This window comes from Drosophila gunungcola, assembly GCF_025200985.1.
Source record: "Drosophila gunungcola strain Sukarami chromosome 2R unlocalized genomic scaffold, Dgunungcola_SK_2 000027F, whole genome shotgun sequence".
NCBI classification, from domain to species: Eukaryota; Metazoa; Arthropoda; class Insecta; order Diptera; family Drosophilidae; genus Drosophila; species Drosophila gunungcola.
The window spans coordinates 467947-489155 of NW_026453175.1; the positions used below are offsets into that span (position 1 = coordinate 467947).

At 39.6% G+C, this 21209-nt stretch overlaps 3 protein-coding genes across 8 annotated transcripts in view; all 3 read right to left on the bottom strand.

Annotated features, from left to right (window-relative positions):
* LOC128256607 (uncharacterized) overlaps window positions 1–20956 on the bottom strand; it is a 44770-nt gene extending 23814 nt beyond the window's left edge. Inside the window, exons 1-4 of one of the 6 annotated variants that reach the window (XM_052987089.1) lie at window positions 20914–20931; window positions 20686–20857; window positions 19616–19859; window positions 3747–3800 (exon numbers count right to left, since the gene is read on the bottom strand). The gene's annotated coding sequence lies outside the window, so the exon portion shown is untranslated. Of the gene's footprint in view, window positions 1–3746; window positions 3801–19615; window positions 19860–20685; window positions 20877–20907 lie in introns of those variants that run through there. The other 5 variants (XM_052987087.1, XM_052987088.1, XM_052987090.1 and 2 more) reach the window with 5 other exon arrangements.
* LOC128256609 (uncharacterized) lies at window positions 15920–18025 on the bottom strand. The gene is made up of 3 exons (XM_052987094.1): window positions 17636–18025; window positions 17246–17569; window positions 15920–16673 (listed from the first exon to the last, which is right to left on the bottom strand). Exons 1-3 carry the CDS (start codon window positions 17679–17681, stop codon window positions 16117–16119), a joined length of 927 nt encoding a protein of 308 aa, XP_052843054.1. The 5' UTR covers window positions 17682–18025; the 3' UTR covers window positions 15920–16116.
* On the bottom strand, window positions 18495–19188 carry LOC128256612 (ribonuclease kappa-B). Its single transcript, XM_052987096.1, has one exon. The coding sequence runs from the start codon at window positions 18865–18867 to the stop codon at window positions 18550–18552; it is 318 nt and encodes a 105-aa protein (XP_052843056.1). The 5' UTR covers window positions 18868–19188; the 3' UTR covers window positions 18495–18549.
* Window positions 20957–21209: the final 253 nt, after the last annotated feature.

A 21209-nucleotide genomic window follows, 5' to 3' on the forward strand; every position in this document is an offset into this window, starting at 1 on the left:
CGTCCCACATCTGAGCTTCCCAAATTTGATGCTAATAAACAACGTTTTCGGCTCCGGCGAGACTTTCCCAAAAAACCATCTCGGATCTGACCTTCAAATTCTGTTCATCTTGATGTTGTTGTCGTGTCTGCTGCGTGTTGTTGTTGCTGTGGCTGCTGATGCTGCTGCTGCTGCTCACGCCCAGCTAACGAAAATAAAAAAAGTGGCTGCCATTTCACTCAGCCAAGTTTGAAGTCGAAGTTGAAGTTGAGTTCTTCACGACAGACGTGCAATCCATCAAAGTTGTGACTACCACCCCGCAGCAAGCACAGCAACATGGCGAAAAATCATAATACATAATAATATTTGTGCAAAGTGTTAAGGCAACAAAACAGCAGACAGTAGCAGACATAGTCAGACAGCCAGGAGGAGCAGTCCAGTAGCAGCAGCAGCAGCAGTAGAACATCTAAACAACAGGTATCCAGGGGCTGGATGGGGGGCAGGATCAGTCGCAAAGCCCGAGGAACTCTTTAGGAGGAGGAGACGACGACAACGTTTTGTTTTAATTTACTCGACGCCGCCAACAACGACATAGTTGTTGTTGTTGCTGCTGCCGTTGATGTTGCTCCTACTGCTGTTGCCGCTGCTGTTGCTGTTGCCGTTGCTGTTGGGTTTCCTGTTTAGATAGCTTTTTGTGATTTTATGCGATACACCTTCCATGTACAACTGTTAGGCGGGGAAGTCAGGGGCTAGTCCACTTTGATGTACGTACACTTTGAAATGTTGTTGATGAGTACGCGAGATTTTTAAAAGATTGCAACGGCAGCAGCGGCGGCGTCGGCAGATGAAGCTGCAACTGCAACGGCGACTATGTTGGCTTATATAATAAATTTTAATGCACGCCCGCCCTGGACATTCGGACAGATGGATGGACGTGGTCCGGATAGAGCTGGCAGCTTACAAACTGGCTCACAGTGACTTTAAAGTGAGTGAATAGGAACTTGCTATGCTTCACTTTAAAAATTTTAAGCAAACAACGCACAAATAAATAAATATACTCGGTATTGAACTATTTTGGGTTTAGACTTGCTTACGAATATATGCTCAAACGGGGTTTAGTTGACATAAATAAATAATCTAAAAGCAAGTAAATTTTTATAGAAATAGCAAAAATCAAATATTTGCAACCAGCTGTGCTTGAAAAATGATTGTAAGAATATTATTTTTTATTTTATAAATAAATCCAATAATCAAGACTGAATTATACATTCTAAAAAAACTATCTATAGGTTTAAAATTTTCTTTTGTTGAAATACAAATTATATCTTATGCTTGAACTTATTAATTTTAATTGAAACCATTAAAATGTTATCAAATTCATTAATATTTCGAAAACATTTAGGTTGTAAACTAAATAATTTGCGCCTTACCATATGTCGTCTATTCACTTTGATTTTTAAAATTTAGTATTTAACTTTGGTACATGCAAATATAATTTTAAGAAAACTGAGTTGACCTCAAATTTCATTGACTTAAAATTTGGAATGCTACCCAAAGATGGCTGCTTTATTTGTTTAAAATATTAAAGTCTTAAATATTATGGAACATATATTGTTTTATTTTTTAGCAATTTCAGCAGCATATTAAGTAGTGTATTTTTTATGACTCCACTGTGCAACAACAGTGTCAAAACCAAACTTATCTTCGCCCGTTGTCGGCTGCCAGTTTGCCGGTTTTTTGGTCTTTCACTCTGTTCGGATATATGTGTTTGCCTTGTGTTAGGCTGACACTTGGTTAACCAACTAAGAGATAATCATTAACTTGGCGTAATTTATGTAGAACCAGCGGCAGTCGACGGCCAAAACAAAAGACTTAGGACACGAACTTGACGAGAAGAACGTCAAGCATGCAACAAAGTAAGCCAAAGTTAAACTGCAGAATTATATCAATTAGGTAAAGGCCAGAATGGAGATCAAAGAGAGAGGGCAGGAGTAAAGAAGACGGCAATTTTGGGGGCTGGTCCGGGAGACGCCCAAAAAGACCAAGTCACTGCCAACTGCCAACTGGCGACTGCCAGCGGCAATTATAGAGCATAAAACATCGATAATCATAATAATTAAGGATGACTGGGCAGAAATGTGGCCGCAGGAGCTGGCTGTGACAACGCACAGTAGCCAGCAGATTACAGTCTCCGATGGAGATAAAACCCCTGCCGATGCCCAGGATGATGCATCAAGTTGATGCTGCTGCTTCTGCTGCTGCTTCTGCTGCTGCTGCTGGCACTGCACATAAATTGTTAATTAAGGCCTATTTAGGTGTTTTGGAGCCCAAAATGTTTATTTTACAGCATTGAATTCTTCATCCACTACCGTGATTTGTGCATTTAGAAAGTATTCTTTCTGCCTCCCCTTTCGCCAGCCATTGTATGGGAAAGTCGTTTAACTGGAAAAGAACCAACTATAGAACCCAGTGAATAGGGCATTCCTTTCATAACTCTCAATCAAGAATCGTTGCTGGTCAGAAAATTGAAAGCTTTTGAGTGGGGAATCTACAAATTTCAATGCTTTCAAAAGGCTTATTTTGGTTCGAGACCTAAACAAAGCACGGAGACCCAAAAATAAGTCGCAGAAACTGTAACAAATTATTTATGAACTTCGGAGCACGTTTGCCCGCTTTGTGTTACCTTAAAAGCCTTTTTTTGCCTTTGATAAATAATTCAGTTTGTTGGCTTTGGGAATTAGCAAAACCTACAATCCGACAACAATTGGCAATTTGCTTTGAATTGTGTTGACACAATAAAGGAAACTGATATTGAAGTGCGACACGAAGAGAACCCCGAAAAAAAGACGATAGATGTGCGAAGTTTGGCTGCAGGCCAGAGATAAATATCTAATTAAACATCGCTAATGAGCCGCACAACATAGTTGGGGCAAATGGTTTCAGAGCTTGGCCAAGATACAAGTGATTCATGTAATTGGGCTAAGAGTGAACCAACAGAAAACAATAAACTTGACCCAAAAACCACGTGAATCACTTTTCTTTTGGCTTTAAAAGGGGGAAAAAAAAACCTTAGCCATAAACAGCAAGTCTGAAATATATGACTAAGTTTAAAGAGGGGACAAAAATGTTCAGGTCATGAAATAAAAGCCCAAATTTGCGGATGATTTATTCCTTACAAAAAAACCGCTAAGATCCTTGGAACTGGGCCCTCATTTACAGCCTTAAAATCCCCATTTTATAACCCATTAAAGGCATGATCGCTAACTTTACTCAACCAAAACCAAAAGCCAGTTTCAGTTTCACTTTGGCACCCATTTTCATGCATGAATTGCTAGTGAAAATGAACCACAATTTTAGTAATTTTCTTTTTGTGTTTGTACAATTTTCTCAGATTTTCACTTTTCCCTGCAAAATGTTTGACATTTTTTTGTCATTCGTGAAGGTTTCTCCGACGTTTTGATTAACAAAACCCAAACTGGTTGTGCAGTTAAGCAAAACCATAAAACGCAGCAGAATTAAAACGTATCGGTTTGCCGTGGTGGAAAGGTGCATGAAGATCTTGAACAAAACGGTCATAACTGGAGCATGAATGAGCTTATCTAACCGGGCTCTTATTGTCACACATTTCACTTCATTCTGGATGCCGATCTATTGACCAGACCAATGATCATCGGCACTAAACATAAACAAAATTGTTTATTTGGCAGCTTTGTTGTTGTTCGACAAATACCTCGAGCTGTTAAGTACTTTTGTGAGTTGGCACTTACCACTTAATGGGTTTCCAGTGATGACTCCAGTGTTAGAAGGGAGCTGCCAGGAATCTGCAAGTAAAAGAGACTCCAATTAGATTTTCCAAATCGATTTTCGAAACCCACTTCCTGTGGGCAGCGGCAAAGCACTGGCGACAGCCTCATAAGCACATAAATCAGCAAACTTCATTAACACGACTGCCAAAATCTACGAATATAAATCTAAGCTGCAAGTGCAACTGCAACTAGCAACGTGCAATGTGCAACGTTCAACCTGTTGCTGCTGCCAATACTCAGTACGTGACCGTTCGGTCCAGGAATAAATAACTCAATTTGGGATCGGCAAAAAAGTGTTAACTTGAAATCTGGCAATAAATCAATGGCCTGGGGACCCGTTGAAGGCAGCTTGTGATTAGCACCCGATGGCTTATCTACTGCGAAAGTAATTCTCCCCTCGCGATTCCGGAAGACTTCTTTTCAATAATCAGCGGGAACCAAGAAGGCCCCCTCTAACCCAAAAAAAAAAAAAAAAAAGAAACAAGAAATCCGAGACTCCACAACGAGATTGGGCAGCCGTCACTTGGCCTGACAGGCAATAACTTTGGCAATCTTTTTCGGCCGCTTTTTTGTGGCCAAAAGCGTTGAGTTGTTTATTATAAATATTGCAGAGTCGCGGCAATTTTGCATGCTTCACGCTTGTCTCGCCCGCAGATCTCAATTAATAAAATCTCAATCTCAATAAAATTAAATTGAAATTAGGCTGTGATCCGTTTTGACACAAATTTAAATCAAATTATTTTTGGCTTAAATTGTAAAATTAATTGCCAAAAGTTTGGGGATATTACAGCCAAAGGCAAAAACCTGTGGCGATTTGATTCTGGGTCTGACTACAGTTCGTTTTGAACTGTTCTTAAATCCAACCGGTTCTGATATGATTATTATGCTCCAACCGGTTTGCAAGGCAAACATTTATAATTTTATTCGGTTTTATTTTGCATTTCTCGTTTACTTTTTGTAAAATATTTCGTTGGATTTCTTTTCATTTTCGTACGATGGATTTTTACATTTTAAACGTTTAAACATTTGACACACATGCCGCGTTTTTGCCCATCTTGATTTAACTGTAAAACCTCAGTTTATTTGGGTGAAGCTTCCGATACAATTTTCGTTTTTCCTTTTCGCTTGACTGTGACTTCGTTTACATAATGTTGGCATGAAATTAACTCCGATATGGTCAGAGATAATGAACTTTTGTCTATGGGGGGATTTATTAGGATTGTCTTCCATCTCAATCGGTGGTTTTTGTGGCCTTTGTGCCAAAAGCTTGTTGTATTATCATTGAAATGGCACTAATGCGAATAACTTTCTTAACAATCTGCGGTTATACTTCAGAAGCCTCGGCTGTAACCAAGTTGTTTCACTTCCTTCTCACTCGATTGTGCCTTCCGCATATGAAGAAAAGAAATTATGCTTACCCCAACTGACAACGGCCCCACACACAAAACAGTTTAATTTATTACCCCGGAAAACTCAAGGTTAACTCCACTTGACGTCTTTTCCTCAATGACGCGACTTTTCCCCGCCAACTTGCCACTTGCAACTTTTCCACTGCACTCCAAATCATTTCCCATGCGAAAACATTGCGAAAAACACTCAAAAACAAAGGAAAATCATTAAAACCTCAAACATACGAATGTGCAACTGTTGGGCAAAAACGGAGAGAAAGAAATCCGAGTATATAGCCATATATAACCGAGGAAAACAAGAGGCAGCATCTGCGACTGCGTTAATTATGTGCATTTAATGCTTTAATTAATGTTTTCTATTGAGAGATGAGACAGCTTCGATGCAGTGAAAGTTATAAACACTTAACGGCAATGAAAGAGTGAAATATTTTGCTCGTAAATATGCTTCAAATGTTAATTGATAAACTCGCCAACTTGTTGTGCGTGTGTTTTGAGTGGGCAGTGGCCAAAATATTTGATTATGGTCTGAAATTGAAGCGGGTGAAATTTGTAACTCATTGAGATTGTTGTGGGATGCAAAAGAAATGAGATCTATATGGTTAAATGGACTGAAGAAAGTAATCTCTCCATATGTGGCACGTTTTTAAATGAAGAGCACCCAACGTGATTCAATTGTTGATTGCTTATAAACTGTAAAAGAACTGAGTATTTGAAGAAATTCTTACCATCAAAATACAATTAATCCCAAAACCCCATTATTAGCTGCAAAATGGATTCGCAGATGGCTATTAAAAGGGTATAAAAGCAGATATAAATACCTCTCATCGCCAATGAAACGGTAGTTTTGTACTAAAACTTTTGTCTAGGAAACGCATAATATAAACATTGTATGTGATTATAAATCAATCCAATTTTTGGTTTTGTTTCCATACAAATATCAACCGATAGACGGCCAGGGCCAGCCACTAATTTAAGCCGATGTTTTATTTATGAACTCGGTTCTGAAAAGCGTTGACACGCAGAACCCCAAGAAAACAGACAGTTTTGCTCTAAGGTTTATCTGGCTGTAACAATGGGCTATCTTCGGGCCGTAGCCGCAGATATTTCTGTATCCATTCGGCACCTGCTTATTAGTTTCTGGTCCCATTATCCACACAGGCAGATAAAGACGGAAAGAAATTTGCAATTTTAATGACGTTCGGTAAGGTAAGGTATGGTTTTGCCGAACCGCAACCTTATATAACCCGGCGAGTGCGAAAAGAAACCTCTCCGCCGCCCAGGCGGAGTTAGCTCATAATGGCAGCGCACAGTTTATGGCCCAAACTAAACGTGCACTTGGCTCGAATCGTCTCTCGAGTCGGCAGTCGCGGCTTTTGCTTTTCCTCGGCCATAAACCGAGAAACAAGAAATTTCAATTTCAAATTTAAAGCGTCTAACTTTCGCTTTCCTCCTCAAGGAGAAGCCGAGATTACTCGTTTCTCATTTCTCGCCGAGAATTCCTGCGCTGCAGTTACCACATTTTCCGACTTGGCCAATACCAATTAGCGGACAGGCCGCAGCAATCCACACAAACAATAAATCAAAATCTAATAAAAATAATACGAAAATTTGTTGCATGTGCTTATGTTTCTGTTGCTGTTGTACTAATGCAACCGGTTGCAACCCAGCCAAAAACGAAAAAAAAACCATACTAATACCAAAAAAAAAAAAAAAATAGAAAAAGAAACCCCAAATGAAACCCCCAAAACAAAACTGCAAACGACAACCAGACAACGACTTTCCATTTTCAAATGTGTTTGGGAGTGTGTTTCTATATTTCGCTGGGTCTGCAGCCTTCGGGCGGCCAAAAGATACGCCGGCAACTGACCACTGCAACAGCAACAGCAACAGCAGCAACATCGCAGCATCGACATCGACACAACAGCAACAACTTTTCATTTCATTTTTCACGCGGCGCATGCCAAATAAAAGAAGCAACTGGCAAAAAATTATGATAGAGAATCGAGTAGGAGAAATCGGTACAAGAACTTTGGCATATGGTTGGTCATTTTATACCCCCAAATGGCAATTCAAGGCTTACAACTTTTATTTTTTATTGTTTGGAATTGCTGTACTTTTGTATACAATTTTCTCTTTGAGTGAAAGGCTACATAAATGTTCAACGTCCTCAACATTTTATTAAAGTTTTAGTACGCCTAAATATTTGCACTGGTTTAAACAAACCATCAACTATCAACTACAAATCATCGACTAGCCATGTAAAAAATGTCTTCTTTATCTTAAAATTCTGCTAATTTAAAGTTTCTAAATTGTTTTATTTAATTTTTAAACGTTTTCACGAATAATTCTTTCCAGGCAATTTAATTGTATGTTTACTCTGGCCTTATAAGCCAAAGTCTTCTTTTATTACCTACTTCCTTATAATTTTTATTTTACAAAATCCAAATTAAACTCTCTAGTTTTTCTGAAAATTATTTTTAAGTTTTAAATTTACTTCCCAATTTATTTGACTTTTCAATTTTGTAAGAATAAATTTGATGTTCGAGGCTTGCATGTATGTATGACATAACTACATTTCCTCATGTTTAAGTTTCCCAATCATTTTCACGTCAAGGAAGCGTAGACACACTTCGACTAGGTGGCTGGTGTATTGATGTTTTTGGAAAAGTGCAAAACGACAAGGCAGCTTGGGCAATGTCTGAGATCTGTCTACGCAGCTGGATGTCTCTTAGCCCCTCCATGCCCCACTGCCCAAAACTCTGGGGAGTTGTAGTCAAAGTTGTGTGGCAAGTGGCTGGCTGTGTTGACAATTTCCAAGCTCTCTGGCTGCCTCGGTTGACCGGTCTTTGCCTTTCGTGTTGGCAAATAAAAACGAAGAAGTTGCCACTAAGTTGTGGCCACTCGTGCTGTCCCTTTTACCCAGCCAGCAACCAGTGGATTATTGGTGGGCGCAATCGAAGTGTATTGCACTTGTTGCTTTTGCTTTCCACTCACACTCAATTATAATTGCCGAATGCCTTTTTTGGCCAAGAGCAGCGGAAACGTTGGTGCTGTTGCTGCTGTTGTCGCTGCAATTGCAATTGTAATTGTAATTGCTGCTGCTGATTGTGCACTTGCCATAGAGAAACGCCGACTTGTTAATAGTTTTGACCGCCGTAGCGGTTGTTCTGCCTTTGAAAACGGAAGCAAGGCCCAAACAAAAAATAAAAAAATAAACACATAACACCAAATACAAAACACGAAACACATAGCCAAAGCCAAAGCCAAAGCCGCCAAAGTTGCTGTCGATGGATGACTCAAGCATAAAATTCTAAAGGGTCTTTACACTTTGTCTGCGGGTCTTTGATTATGCGAACCAACGCCAGTCGTGAATGTACTTCCGTCGAAGTCGACTTTGTCTGATCTTTCCTATACATATATCCGACTTCTTAATGTTCAGAAGAGGAGGAGGAAGTCTAAGTGCAGCGGAAGCTGGTTAGGTGTTAAGTGTGTGTTGAGGTAATGCCATTAAAGAGCTAAACAAAATTCCCTTAAAAGGTAAGTTATCCAAAGCGATAGCACGCTTTCCATAAATCTTCTTCACATAAAAATATCAATTAAACTCGGGACGACAGCTTTTAATGATGTTTTACCTGCATATAGCCTTTAGCTTAATATTTATGAGAATTCGTGATTGTTCAATCATTTATCATGTATGAGAGTTGCGTGGGCAAACAGGTGAAGAAACAAACAGAGAAACAGAACTCTTATTCTTACACTAAACTAAAATACATATTCTAGATGGAAAGTAATAAATTTGTAAAATTAAAAGCACAATAGCAAAATTGGCTATTGAATGTGTTTGCTTCTTTAATGAAAGTAAAATAAAATAAATACATAAAATAAAATAATAATTTAATATTTGTCCGTATACCCTTTAGGTTAAAGTGCAGTTTTTTGACCCCTTTGCAATTAATTAACCGTTAACATTACCACCAGCACCAACTACCTTTTCAACCTGCTGACAAATTTCCTTATGAGCTGTCCAAGTCTGACAAGTTGACGCCTTGAATATTGTCAACGTCATCTAAGCCAAGCTAATGTTTATTGCCGCTGCTGTGGGGCATGTTTTTTACCGTTTGTAAACTGTCATATTTCTTGTGGCAGCCACAGCAAACGAAGCAGTTAATTTGTTATTATTTTGACATTAATTTGTTGATGATTTTTGAATGGTTTTCACTGCTGCCGTTCGACTCTGCATAATTTATTCAGATGTATAAATAACAAAACTGGAAATTCTATTTCCTCAGGGTACAAAAGAGATGGAAATACATAACTGAAGCGGAAACTTTTGAGAGAAAAAGTTTTTTAGTCATAGAACCGAGAAATCACATTAAAATTGTTATTTATAACCAGTCAGAAACAAAACTGAAGTTTTTTGTTACTTTAACTAAGTTTGAAAAAAGAGTTTTCTTTACCAAGCTACAATATGTATTTTAATCAGCTCGACTCACTTAATATTATCGTTGTTTAAAATTCTTTACCTATGCATTTGACCTTTAAATGTGTATTTTATGAACGCAAGAATTAAAAAAAAAAAGAATGGCTGAAAAAAAGGGAAGAAAAAGTTTCATTTAACGTACTTTATTTTTGCTCACGTTCGCCTACCGAAGGTTAAAACACAAATTATGCAAAAGGTTGCGAATTAATGTATTTCCAACTATTTTCAACGTTGCAGCAAATATTCACGCAATTTCCTGTCTCCGTTGCCAGCTGGCCAAAAAATGCGATCATTTTGTGTGGCATGCGACAGCGAACGTTTTCGTTTTACCAACGAGAAATATTTCTGGCTAATTACGCCACTCGCTATCATTAACACATTTCTTAGTCATCATTCTTGGCCAGTCCTCCGCGGCTCTCTTTCTGTTGACCCAATTTTCCTGACAAACAAAATAACAGTAGCCGTCCACTGTCTACTGTGTCCACTGTGCAACTGAATCGAGGCGACTTTTACCCGCGCATTGAAATTAACATTTTTTGCTGGATTTCTTTAAGCTGCTGACAGTCGCAAGTCGCAAGTTGCCATTGCGACTGCAATTGCCTCTCGAGCAGCGGTCGAGCATTGCAATTAAATGTGAGATTAATTTGTGGATCAGCAACTTGTTGATGCCCAGCGGCGTTTGGCGGAAAACGCAAGTGAAAAAAAAACTGGTGGCGAATAAAACGAGGGTGTCAAAATGGGTTAAGAAATGAAAATTGGATTGCGGTCGGTGGGAAATGAGTTCAGGTGGACTGCTTGTGGCTAAAATATGTTCAAACATAGTTTGGATTTTCTGAGAGTACTGGTAAAATTGAAAAACTTTCAAACGGAGCAGCTAATTTATTGCAAAACGCCTTAAAGCGCTGAAGAAAATTTGTATTTCGGTCAAAAGCATCGACAATTTTAGTTTAAGTAATTTACTTTTGAGCACAAGCATACTCAAAATAGGTAATATCAAACTTGTATTTCTAATAAATAAATCAACAAAAATAAAACCTGATCCTGTACTTTGTACATTTTAAAATTGATTGTCATTTTTTTTTTTAATTTTTATGCTGACAGCTTTGGCCAAAGAAAGGTGCCTTGCCACTTGATAAACTCACCGAAGTACTTTCAACGGAAACGATTAAGGAAAATGGAAATGGCGAAGAAAAACCGCACTCACCTTTGGCCAGAAAAACGCCCCAATCGACTGGCACCTAGGAAAAGCGAAGGCCAGAAAAAGTGTCGCCAAGTGTCGCTCATTGTCTGGTTCGACACGTTAACCGCGGGTTCACACGCTTTTTATGGTGGCCACATTAACGTGGCCAACAAATGTTGCCAAACGTTTCTTGTGCTGCCGATTCGGCAGATCATCATCATCATTATCTTCATCAGAAGCAGCAGGCGGCAATTAAAACGCGCGCGAAAGTAAAACGTTTTACAGTTAACAAAAGAAAAAAAAAAATATATATATATATATATATGTACATATATAAAGATGAAGAAGTAGCAAAAACAGCAACAAATTGCATATTCAGAAGTCATCAACAAATGGTTTTTATTGCACTCATTACCACCGCAGTCTCTTGCTTTTGGTTGCTTTCGCTGGACTGAACGAAAACAATTTTCGTGCTGCATTTGCCATATGAAATTGAGCGAATATTAATACTTTTTTTGTTTTTCAATCAAGTGCAATTAAATGCAAATCAGTACGTAATAGCCGCATGGCCGGTACTCCGCCCCAATCTCAATTAATCCGCCAGATGAGATATGAAATATTGAACAGTGTCAAGGCTTTAATTACTTTATTACCCGAGATTCCGCCCGAGGCAAAACGGGAAGAGACAGGATCGAAGGCGGTGGCCTTAGCGGTACTTTGACTTAAGGGGCCGACAAAAAATTAAGCAAAAGACAAATCGCTTACGCCCTCTCTTCCAATTTTGATGTTCGGCTTCTTCCTTCAGCAGGCCGATTTAACAATTTAGTGTAACGCTATCTGTACAGCATATAGGTACATAAATACGAAAGGGATATATGCACATGAAAAATAATTTAATTTATAACAAAGCTCAGGCGCAGGACATGCACAGTGGAATCCGTTTCGCAAAGTTTTTAAAGGATCAATTTAAATCCATTATACCATTTTTTTGGGATCCATGTTAAGGTGTTTAAATTAACGAACAAATTAAACATAAAAAACGAGATAATTCAGATACTTTTATCAGTCTGCTTTTACAGACTTTTGATCGGTAGGTAAAACGACATGGAAACTGATTATAAAGTTGGGAATTTTTGAAGTAAATATGAGAAAACAAAACGTAATAAAATACAATTTTCCCTTAATAAATGACTAATAAAGGAGTATTCCCTTTAAATCAAATATTTCCCTTACACTTATTTTGCATGTCCTCCTAATATTACAAAAGTCTCTTTCTTTCCCAAGCATCTCAAGAATTTTCGAACCATTCCCATGGCTTTGGCTCCACTGTTTCAATGCGAAATTTGACGATGGCCACACAACAAATAAGCATGAGTATCTGGACAGAAGGCAGCCGAAACCGGAGGCCACACACAAGAGGCGGATCCGAAAACCCCGAAATGGAGCCCGAAAAAATGAGAATTAATATGAACTGCTGCCAGGGCTGAGCTCAGCTCAGCTCGGCTCCGAAAACTGAGGCTCAGCTGTCGGGCTTGGTCAATGGAAATTTAATTAAAAACCCTGCCCATACGTCGGCCAAGGAAAGTAACTAGAGAAATGGCTCATTACAATGATTACAAATATAAGTACGAATGGGAATACGAGTGAGTCAGGCTACGTGCACTGCAAGCCAAGTGGAGAACCACACCGCGGAGAAGGCCTAGAACAAGTCGCACCGATTGATTTCCGAGAGTGGAGCATGGCGAATTGACCCACTGTGGCCGAGACGAGAAGAGACGGCTGTGAAGAATTGTTATAACTGCGCTTTGCTCGGCTAACTGTGGCAAGACCTCATTCCAGATACAAAACGCCGCTTGGCACGCTCGCGCCCGCAGTTCTCGATTCTCGATTCGCGGCTCTGAATTCTCCAGTTTCGATTACCAGCGATTCGATTTGTTTAAAATAACCCCAAAAGGCAAAGCGGCCAAGTGGCCAGTTGGCCAATTTGTTTAATTACTGCAACGCTTATCAAGTGAGAGTTCCAATTTGATTTGGCGGGGAAAGTTGCCAGTCAATGAACGGAAAATGCCTTCTAAAAGAAGTCAACCGGGGGAAAAACTGGTGATTGAGAGCCCAGGTCAATAAACTCTGATTCAAACTTCATAATGAGAGGGCACGAATATCTGGTATTCAATTTCCCGGCTTTGTGGAATAAATCTCGTGTCATCTTTATGCAGTACCATAAATAAAAGGGAGTCCCAGAATCTAGAGGCTGTAAATGCTTTGTAAATGTAAACGTTATCACGAAACCAAAAAACTAGCCACCGATGCAAATATTTACATGCAAGACCCGATAAGACACGATCTAGATCCAGAGTGTAAAATCATAAAGTCAGTTGTAAACGCATATTTGCTTTAATAAATCTAAGATAAATGCTTTGTTTTTGAGCAGAGTAGATGGAGTCGAAGGGGATTTTCATGACAATGTGTTCCAGTTAACTTGGAATTTCTTGGGATTTAAGCTGCTGCTGCTGCGGCTGCATCCCATTTCCATGGGCAACGCCCCTGCCCGGAAGCCTTCAACTAGCGGTGTTGCAACTGGGTAAATGCAGCTACTTTTACTTTAGACCAATCTCTCGCTCTCTTATTTTTTCGAGCTGTGCTTGCATAAGATACTTGTTGGGGCACGGGCATGGATACATAGACACACGCCCCAAATAAACCACTAAACCGGTGACACTCCGCCTCCGCAGCACTCTTCTCCTGCCCCAAGTCGTCCCAAACGCTCCACATGCACATGCACATCCACGTCCACTCCAATCCAATGCAAGTCGGGGCCCCGCGAGCCGCTAATTCAAACAAATTGCAGCATAAATGCATTATAAAAGGCAGAGGAGCTGCTTCGGACGACACAGTGTGACAGTAATAATGTCACTCGCAGTCACAAATGGCCGATGGGGAGGGGTCTGATATGGATATGGATGTGGATATAGGTGGAATAGAGGATACCGAAGCGTGAATGCCAGTGATAAATTAGCTAGCTTCAGCGGGCTGGCCATGTGTGGGCACTGTACAGTGGTCACTGGGACTAGTGGTTTGTATGGTTCTTAAAAGTTCAAATACTTTTCTTTATACTTCTTACCTATCTTAGCTTCAACTTCTCAAACCCCCATTTGAAACGCAAACAAGTTTTAATAGGCAAATATAGATATGTAAACGGGAAATTATTATAGCCTTCACTCGTAAAGTAAAAAGGTAAATTGTAAAGTATGAACAAGGTAGAAGGAAGCGTTTCAGACCCTTTAAATTAATAAATATTCTTGCACAGCATCAATTGTTGAGACGAGCTAGCCGTGTCCGTCTGTCTGTCCCTATAAGCGTCGGAATCTCGGGAATTTTAAAAACTAGAGTCTAGAGATTAAAAATGTAGATTCAAGTTATACCCACAAAACGCCAGATTGTTTCAAATCGGAGCCACGCCCACATATTGCGAAAGTCTGTAACGACACTCTGAGACATGTTAGAGGTCAGTTATAAAGCTGTATATGTTTGCTTGGTTCATATCTACCAACTCAAACTAAAAAACTGATTATTATTTTAGAAGTTATAGGCATAAAATTATTACAGTTTTTCCTAAAATGAGTTCGGTTTTCTGAGTGTATTAAAACTAAGGAATTGTCTAAATAGCCCATTATAAACTATAAAATGTTTGATTACCACTTAAATAATAAACTTCTTTAAAAAATGTGAATCTAGTGCTCTTATTAAACGTTTATTGCCAGTTAAATTTTATATTCTCCCATTAGATTTGCCATTTAAACCGGCAGCAATCAGTGCATCATGATCTAACATCTTAGATTTTTATAACATGTTTAGGAATGCAATTTGACCACATGACGCATTTGAAGACCCATCAAAAATTGAAAGGCACGCACGCTGGGTAGATCTCCTCGGCAGGTCACTGAACCCCATTGAACCAGAATTCTCTTCGCCCTGCCAGCTAATTGATTGTTCTACTCCATTTGATAAGCTCTCGGCAATTGCTCATTTCTGGCACAATCGCTGCACTCATGGTAATGGTTAATTACACTGACGATCTAGCCACAATCGACCCACTGTGCCGCATTGCAAGTTGCTAGATGCTAGACGCAAATGCAACAGCAACAGCAACTCGGTGGCTGACAAGCAAGTGTTTTGTTGTAGTTGCTGCTGCTGATGTTGCTGCAGCTAATTTGATTAATGATAAGCCCGGCTTAACTGAGGACGATTGTGATTCATTATGTGCGCACAAGCCGGCACACTTAGCGCAGAAGATACAAATGCAGATACAGATACATTTGCCGAGGCTGGTGATCCGTGGAATCTGTCTATCGGTAGCGAAATTTCATTAAATAGATTGGGGGCCTGCCACCAAACCAAACGAAACCGAGGCGAATCCAAGAAAGAACACTACTTTATTGCGATGAACAACAAGTGGTCGTTGTTATGCGAACACTGTTTGGAGCACTGTTTGATGCGTAATTGAAGCCACAATTGAATTTGCTCTGGGGGCCCATTCCATGCCATCTGCTAGATACAATTTCGCTGCCTTTGATTACATGCAATGAGCCATTTCCTCTATGGCTCACTGTTTACTGCCCCACAGACTGTAAATGGCAGCTCTTCACTCGGTGCTAACATTTGAAATCGGGCTTTGGGCCAGCACCCGATTGCACCTCATTTGGGCCAAAAACAGAGCGCTGGCTTCATGTGGCGAGGTAAGCTGTTAGTAAAGTGGCAGAGCCGAGATATATGATTAGGCTTCCTGGTCGATTTGGGTTGGGCAAGGTTTCTCTGATCAAAACTCGTTCTCATTTAACAAGAAGAACTTTACTTGCATTTATGGGAAAAATAATTATATATTTCAAATGTTTATTAAAATTGGAATGGGTTTATTTATCTGGACTTGCATATAGTTTGGAGCCAAATAGTTTATAGAAATGAACAGACTGGGCTAATACTGGTAATATTATTTTTTTTTTTTGGGATCAAAAAGAAAAGGTTCCTCCTAGGAATCATAACTTTTCTATTTTAAAATCAGAAAAAATTGTCTAATGATTAACTCAGGCCAACAGCAAACAATTTTGATAATTTATTAAACAGCATTTCCAGTGTTTTGGGGCTATATTCTTTAGGTGTTTTTTGTATTTGCCCGACTTTTTGTAATAATATAGTTTCTAGCACATTCTAATAGCTGCTGTGGTGTTACTGTAGGTAAAGTAAATTAAAATTGCCTGAGATTTCTTAGTTTCCGGCTGCCTTTCTGGCCTTCTCGGCCTCTTTCTCGGCCTTCTCCTTCTCCTTTTGCTTCTCCTTCTCGGCCTTTTCGCGTTCTTTGCGCGCCTTTTCGCGGGCTTTCTCGCGCTCGGCCTCCTCCTTTTCGAGCTGCGCCTCCGTCTCCTTGCGCTTGCGGTCGCGCTCCTTGTTCCTTTCGGCCCTGACCTTGGCCTTCTCCTTGCGGATCTTGTCGCGCTCCTTCTCCTGCTCATCGAGCCGCTTCAGCTCGTCCTTCTCCCACAACTCGAAGGCCTCGCGCTCGGCGGCCAGCCGCTGCAGCTCGTCCAGCTCGGCATCGGTGATGCCGCCGTCCATGTCGCGCTGCATCAGGTCCACCTCCCGCTCCATGGCCACCTTGGCCCGCCGACGCCGTACGCCCAGCTCCCTGGCCTCCACTGCGTCCTGGTGGCGCTCCTCGCGCGCCTCCTTCTCCTCCCGCCGACGCTCCTCCTCGATCTCAAAGTCCTCCATCTCGTCCTCGGTGTAGGGATACTCGGGTATGGTCCAATTTAGACACAGGATACCTGAGGTTAGCGTGGTTAGTCTAGGAATGTGCAGGAAATAGTGATCGAGGAACGAATTGATATGTCAAATACATTTTGACTTTCAAAATGCATTTTTGGATACTACTATACGATTTATACATTTCCACATTCAATTAGGAAACTACCAAAAAATGTTAATTCTAAGATTTAGTATTTTGTTTTTCTGAGTGAAGATGTGTTAAGATTAAGAAACAATCAATATAGCACATTATAAACTGTTTGATTACCACTTAAATTATAAGACTTCTTAAAAATAAGGTGAGACTTCTGCTCTTATAATAAGTTTATTGTTAAGTTAAAGTTTATGATCTTCCATTAGAAATATCCGTTAAACCGACTGTAATTAGTAAATCAGGATCTAAAATTTAAGAGTTTTATGCTATTTTCAAAATACTTTTAAAGTATTTCTAAGAAAATTGAATGGAAACCGATATTTTTGCCAATCGTGATAATGGAAAACAAATAGTAACAGTTGAAAACTAATAGTATCGATTTAAAATCAAATTACTTCGATACAATTTTATGCGTACTCCATACTCCGATATTCCTACCTGATGACAAGGCATAGCCCAAAGTTCCCCCTGCCGCCAGGGCACCGGAGATTAGAATGAGATTATAGCGACCGTTCTTGGCCGACCAGGCCTTAATGAAGTCACCCTCCGGCTTGGGGCAGTCGCTAAACACCGCGTGCTGCCCTCCGCTGGCAAAAGTGCCCGGCTTTCGCTTCTTCTCGCCACCAGGACATTGCGGCGGCTTGGAGGACTTGGGCGGTGGTTGTGTGGCCTTCACGAACTTGGGTGGCGGTGGGGTAGTTGGCGTCTTGGCCGCCATTCGCTGTAGCCCAGTGTTGTGGACCAACATCTGGCCAATGCGTACTGGAGGGGAGGATCAGGGGGGTATTAAAAACCATTTTGTACGAAAATCATGCGACTTTTACTTACATCCCCTCTGGAGGCGCTCTTTGGCCGTCATTATAAATCGCGACATGGTTCTTACTCGTCACTACCCGCGAATTCTCTTCTCGACCTTCGTGGTCTTTGGAAACAGTGATTTTCAAGTAACCAATTGTTTGTCTACTAAAATATAAAATTTGTTCCAGTGACGAACTTAAAAATCAAATCGATCACAAAATCAAATGTTGCTGAGTTCAGTCAGGGTCTCTTCGTTCGTTCGGTTGGCCGCCCTGAGCAGAAGGTTTTTTAGGTAACCTTTTAAAAATTATGCTGTCCAAGATTACTTGCAGTAAATTGTTGTCCTAAGAGTAAGTGTACACAAGTGGCACATATAAGAATTTACACTCAAACTTTTTACCAACAAATTAACCACAGTTAATAAAAAAATTAGTAAGGTTATCTAATGGATAGATGAAAGACTACTTGATCTAGCTATCACACACACAAACAAAAATCCATTTTAACCAGTTAGATTATTCTTATAGCTAAATCAAAACATTTTCCAAGTACCGCAAGTTCTCAAAATCACTTTGCCCGAATTCTCCCAATAACATAACAATAACCCCAGAAGACCCCGGACCCACACCCCATTACCATGTTTCTGAAAGAGAATTTCACGGAAATTTATGATGCCCGGCAGAGAACACACCTCGGAGAAGGTGTCACGTGCGCTGTCAAAAATTGGTTGGTCGAGACGAATGCATAATAAAGAGTGGACAGCCGGGCAGACACGAAAAGTGGCCAGCAGATAAAGAAGCTAAGGCTAATCGCAGAATGCGGTCAACAAACTGGTTCCGATCTGGCTCAACAAGTGGGTGGACACAGTCGCCGAGTGGGTGCGATGCAATTGGAACCATGAAAATATACACTTTATTCGGCGAGCAATCGTGGAGAAAAGCAGATCAACGTCGGGGTATCAACGTGCCGCGTTTGTAGAGTCGGCGCCTCTTCTTGCGGTCCTGGCGAATGGCGATTATCGAGATGAATATGAATCCCAGATAGACGACGGCGGTGATGAAGCATCGGATGGACACTGTGTGGTAGGCCTCCTCGGCCCTCGTCTTGAAGTCCCCCAGGTCCTTAAAATGAGCCGGCAATGGGAGGTCCTTTAGCAGCACCAGCGACCGGACGAAGAAGAAAATGCCCAGCAGATTCAGCATGATGAAGGCCCAGGAGCTCATGAAGAGGCAAAAAAACGAGCACTTTCGGCCACAAACCATTCTCGTCTCGATTCGATCCGAACTATGTTCGACAGTGTAGGCAAGTGCTGCTCTGACCGCAACAGGTGCCAAGTTTAAGCCGACTTCGAAAGCGAAACCGAAATCGGAATGTGTCGGACCCGCTATATATCTACATACGGCTACGTACAAGTACAACCTTGTTCAATTTCAGCGGCATTAGATCTGAGTGGTCGGATTTATAGAGTTCAGGTGCCGGTGCCTCTCGCTTTCGGTGGCTTTGCGGTTGAGTTTATTCAACTCGAATTGGTTCAGTTTCGATCTGAACCATTGATGGACAGCTGAGAGAGCAATTTTTCGATACCATATACACCAAGTCGTAAAGCAAGAAAAACAGTAATATTAAATCTAAACCAAACTTTAGTCTTTTTATGTTTGGCTATAGGCATTTATCAGTACTAAAAAAAATAGTACAAAAAAATATGTCTAGATTAAAAATATTACAAGTCTCAGCTGTTAATAATACATATTCCAACATACTTTTAAGTGATATTAATAAAAAAAAAAGAAACAAGGGCATTTATTTTTTGCAATTTGAATGCTATTATTATATAATCACATTCTATTTATATCACTTGTGCACTTTGTTGGTCTGAATGTAGGCCAACGCAAGTAAGAAGCTGATTCATAAAAGGGCAGACTTCTATTTAAATTTTTCTCGTGAATCATGCTTAATATATTGTATTTAAATAGCTAACCAAATAATTTACCAATAATTATCACAACTTACCGTGAATGCTTTACGTTCTCCAAAAATCCGCAAAGGGGAACAAAAATCTTGCCGCGTTTGCGAAGAAGCAGAAGAATCCACATTAAAGTTTTTACCAGTTTCTTGAAAATCCGTTACAAAACATCAAGTTGTTGTGAAAATTCGTAAGTCGTTTTCGCGGTTGCTAAACTTTTTTTACACTCCGTTGTTTTTTTAACGTTTCTTTTGTTTGTTTATGTCAATTATCGTTAACGTTTATGGGTTACTAAACAGGACAAATAGGACAAAAAATAAATAATTAGGAAAATTAGAAAAAAAATCTTAATTATTATAAACTTGTATATTATTTTCACCACATGTTGCAACTTGAGACAAAATGCCTCAACTCTAATTGAGTAAATATGTTTTTGGTAACTTAAGCTGCGGATTTCGTAGAGCCCCCAAAAATGGGGGTCAAGTCCATTAGGCTACAACCCGATCCCAAAGCGAAAGACCTTGACATTAGGGCGTTTGCTCACTGAGCTTGGTAATAACTTAAGTGTCTCGAATTCCCTTTTGCACAAATCAATCAAGCTCTCTTTTTCTTTTTTCCTCATAGAAAAAAAAAAGATAAGGAATATTTAATGTTACTTCCACAAAAATGTACTTTCATAATTAAAGATCATTATATTTAATTAACCAATTATTTTATCTCTTTAACTAAGAATGACTTCGACTTTTCTTGTCTATAGTAAAAATAATCTAATTGTTTAATTATTTAGGAAACTTTTATAAATTACAAAATATTTCTTAAGACTTGCTTTTTTCTCAGTGTGAAGTTTCAGTAACGGTTTAATTGTTGTTATTTGACATATTTGCTTAGCACATTCTTCATTGCAATTGCACACACACTTGTTTCTTTTTTCTGTTTATGTTTTTGTTGTAAGCTCAGTTATCGTAATAATCAGTAAAAATATTTCGATGGAAAAAAAAACAGTCAATTCATCAGTCAAAGAAATGCTTAGTTTTCTGTTTGTGTTTTCGCCTGAACTTGTTAGCGCAAATGTTAAGTAAATAATATAAAATGAATTTGTTATTTCTGAATTTTTTACATTGTTGCTAATATTCACTTCTTATTTTTATTTTGATTTATTTTTGATTCGCCTTCAACTTTTCGGGTTTTTTTTGGTTGCTTCGCACTTTCAAGCACTTTTTAAAAATTCAAACATAACACTTTTCTGTGAGTGCGGTTTTCCAAAAACCGGTATGTCAATCCAAAAATCACTGAAATTATGAAAAACTATTAAATAGTATTTTTCGAATTCTTCGTGCACCTTTACTTCGAATTTTCGACTCCGGTCCGACCGCCGCGCTGCGAAAACAAAGATTGAGCGCGAGTTTCGTTGCGATGTGGTTTAAATAGTTGGGGTCTCCCGTTCTCTCCCCAACGCACAGTGGGACGGCTCCTATACGGTAGGCCCCAACCTTTACAGAGAGTTACAGTGGGTCGAATTACTATATAGAAGCATAATATTGGAAAAAAGAACAAATATATTTTAAAACGAATTTAAAAAAGGAAGTACATTTAACGTATATATTATTTTAGCTCAACACAAATAATGAAAATCACATGACT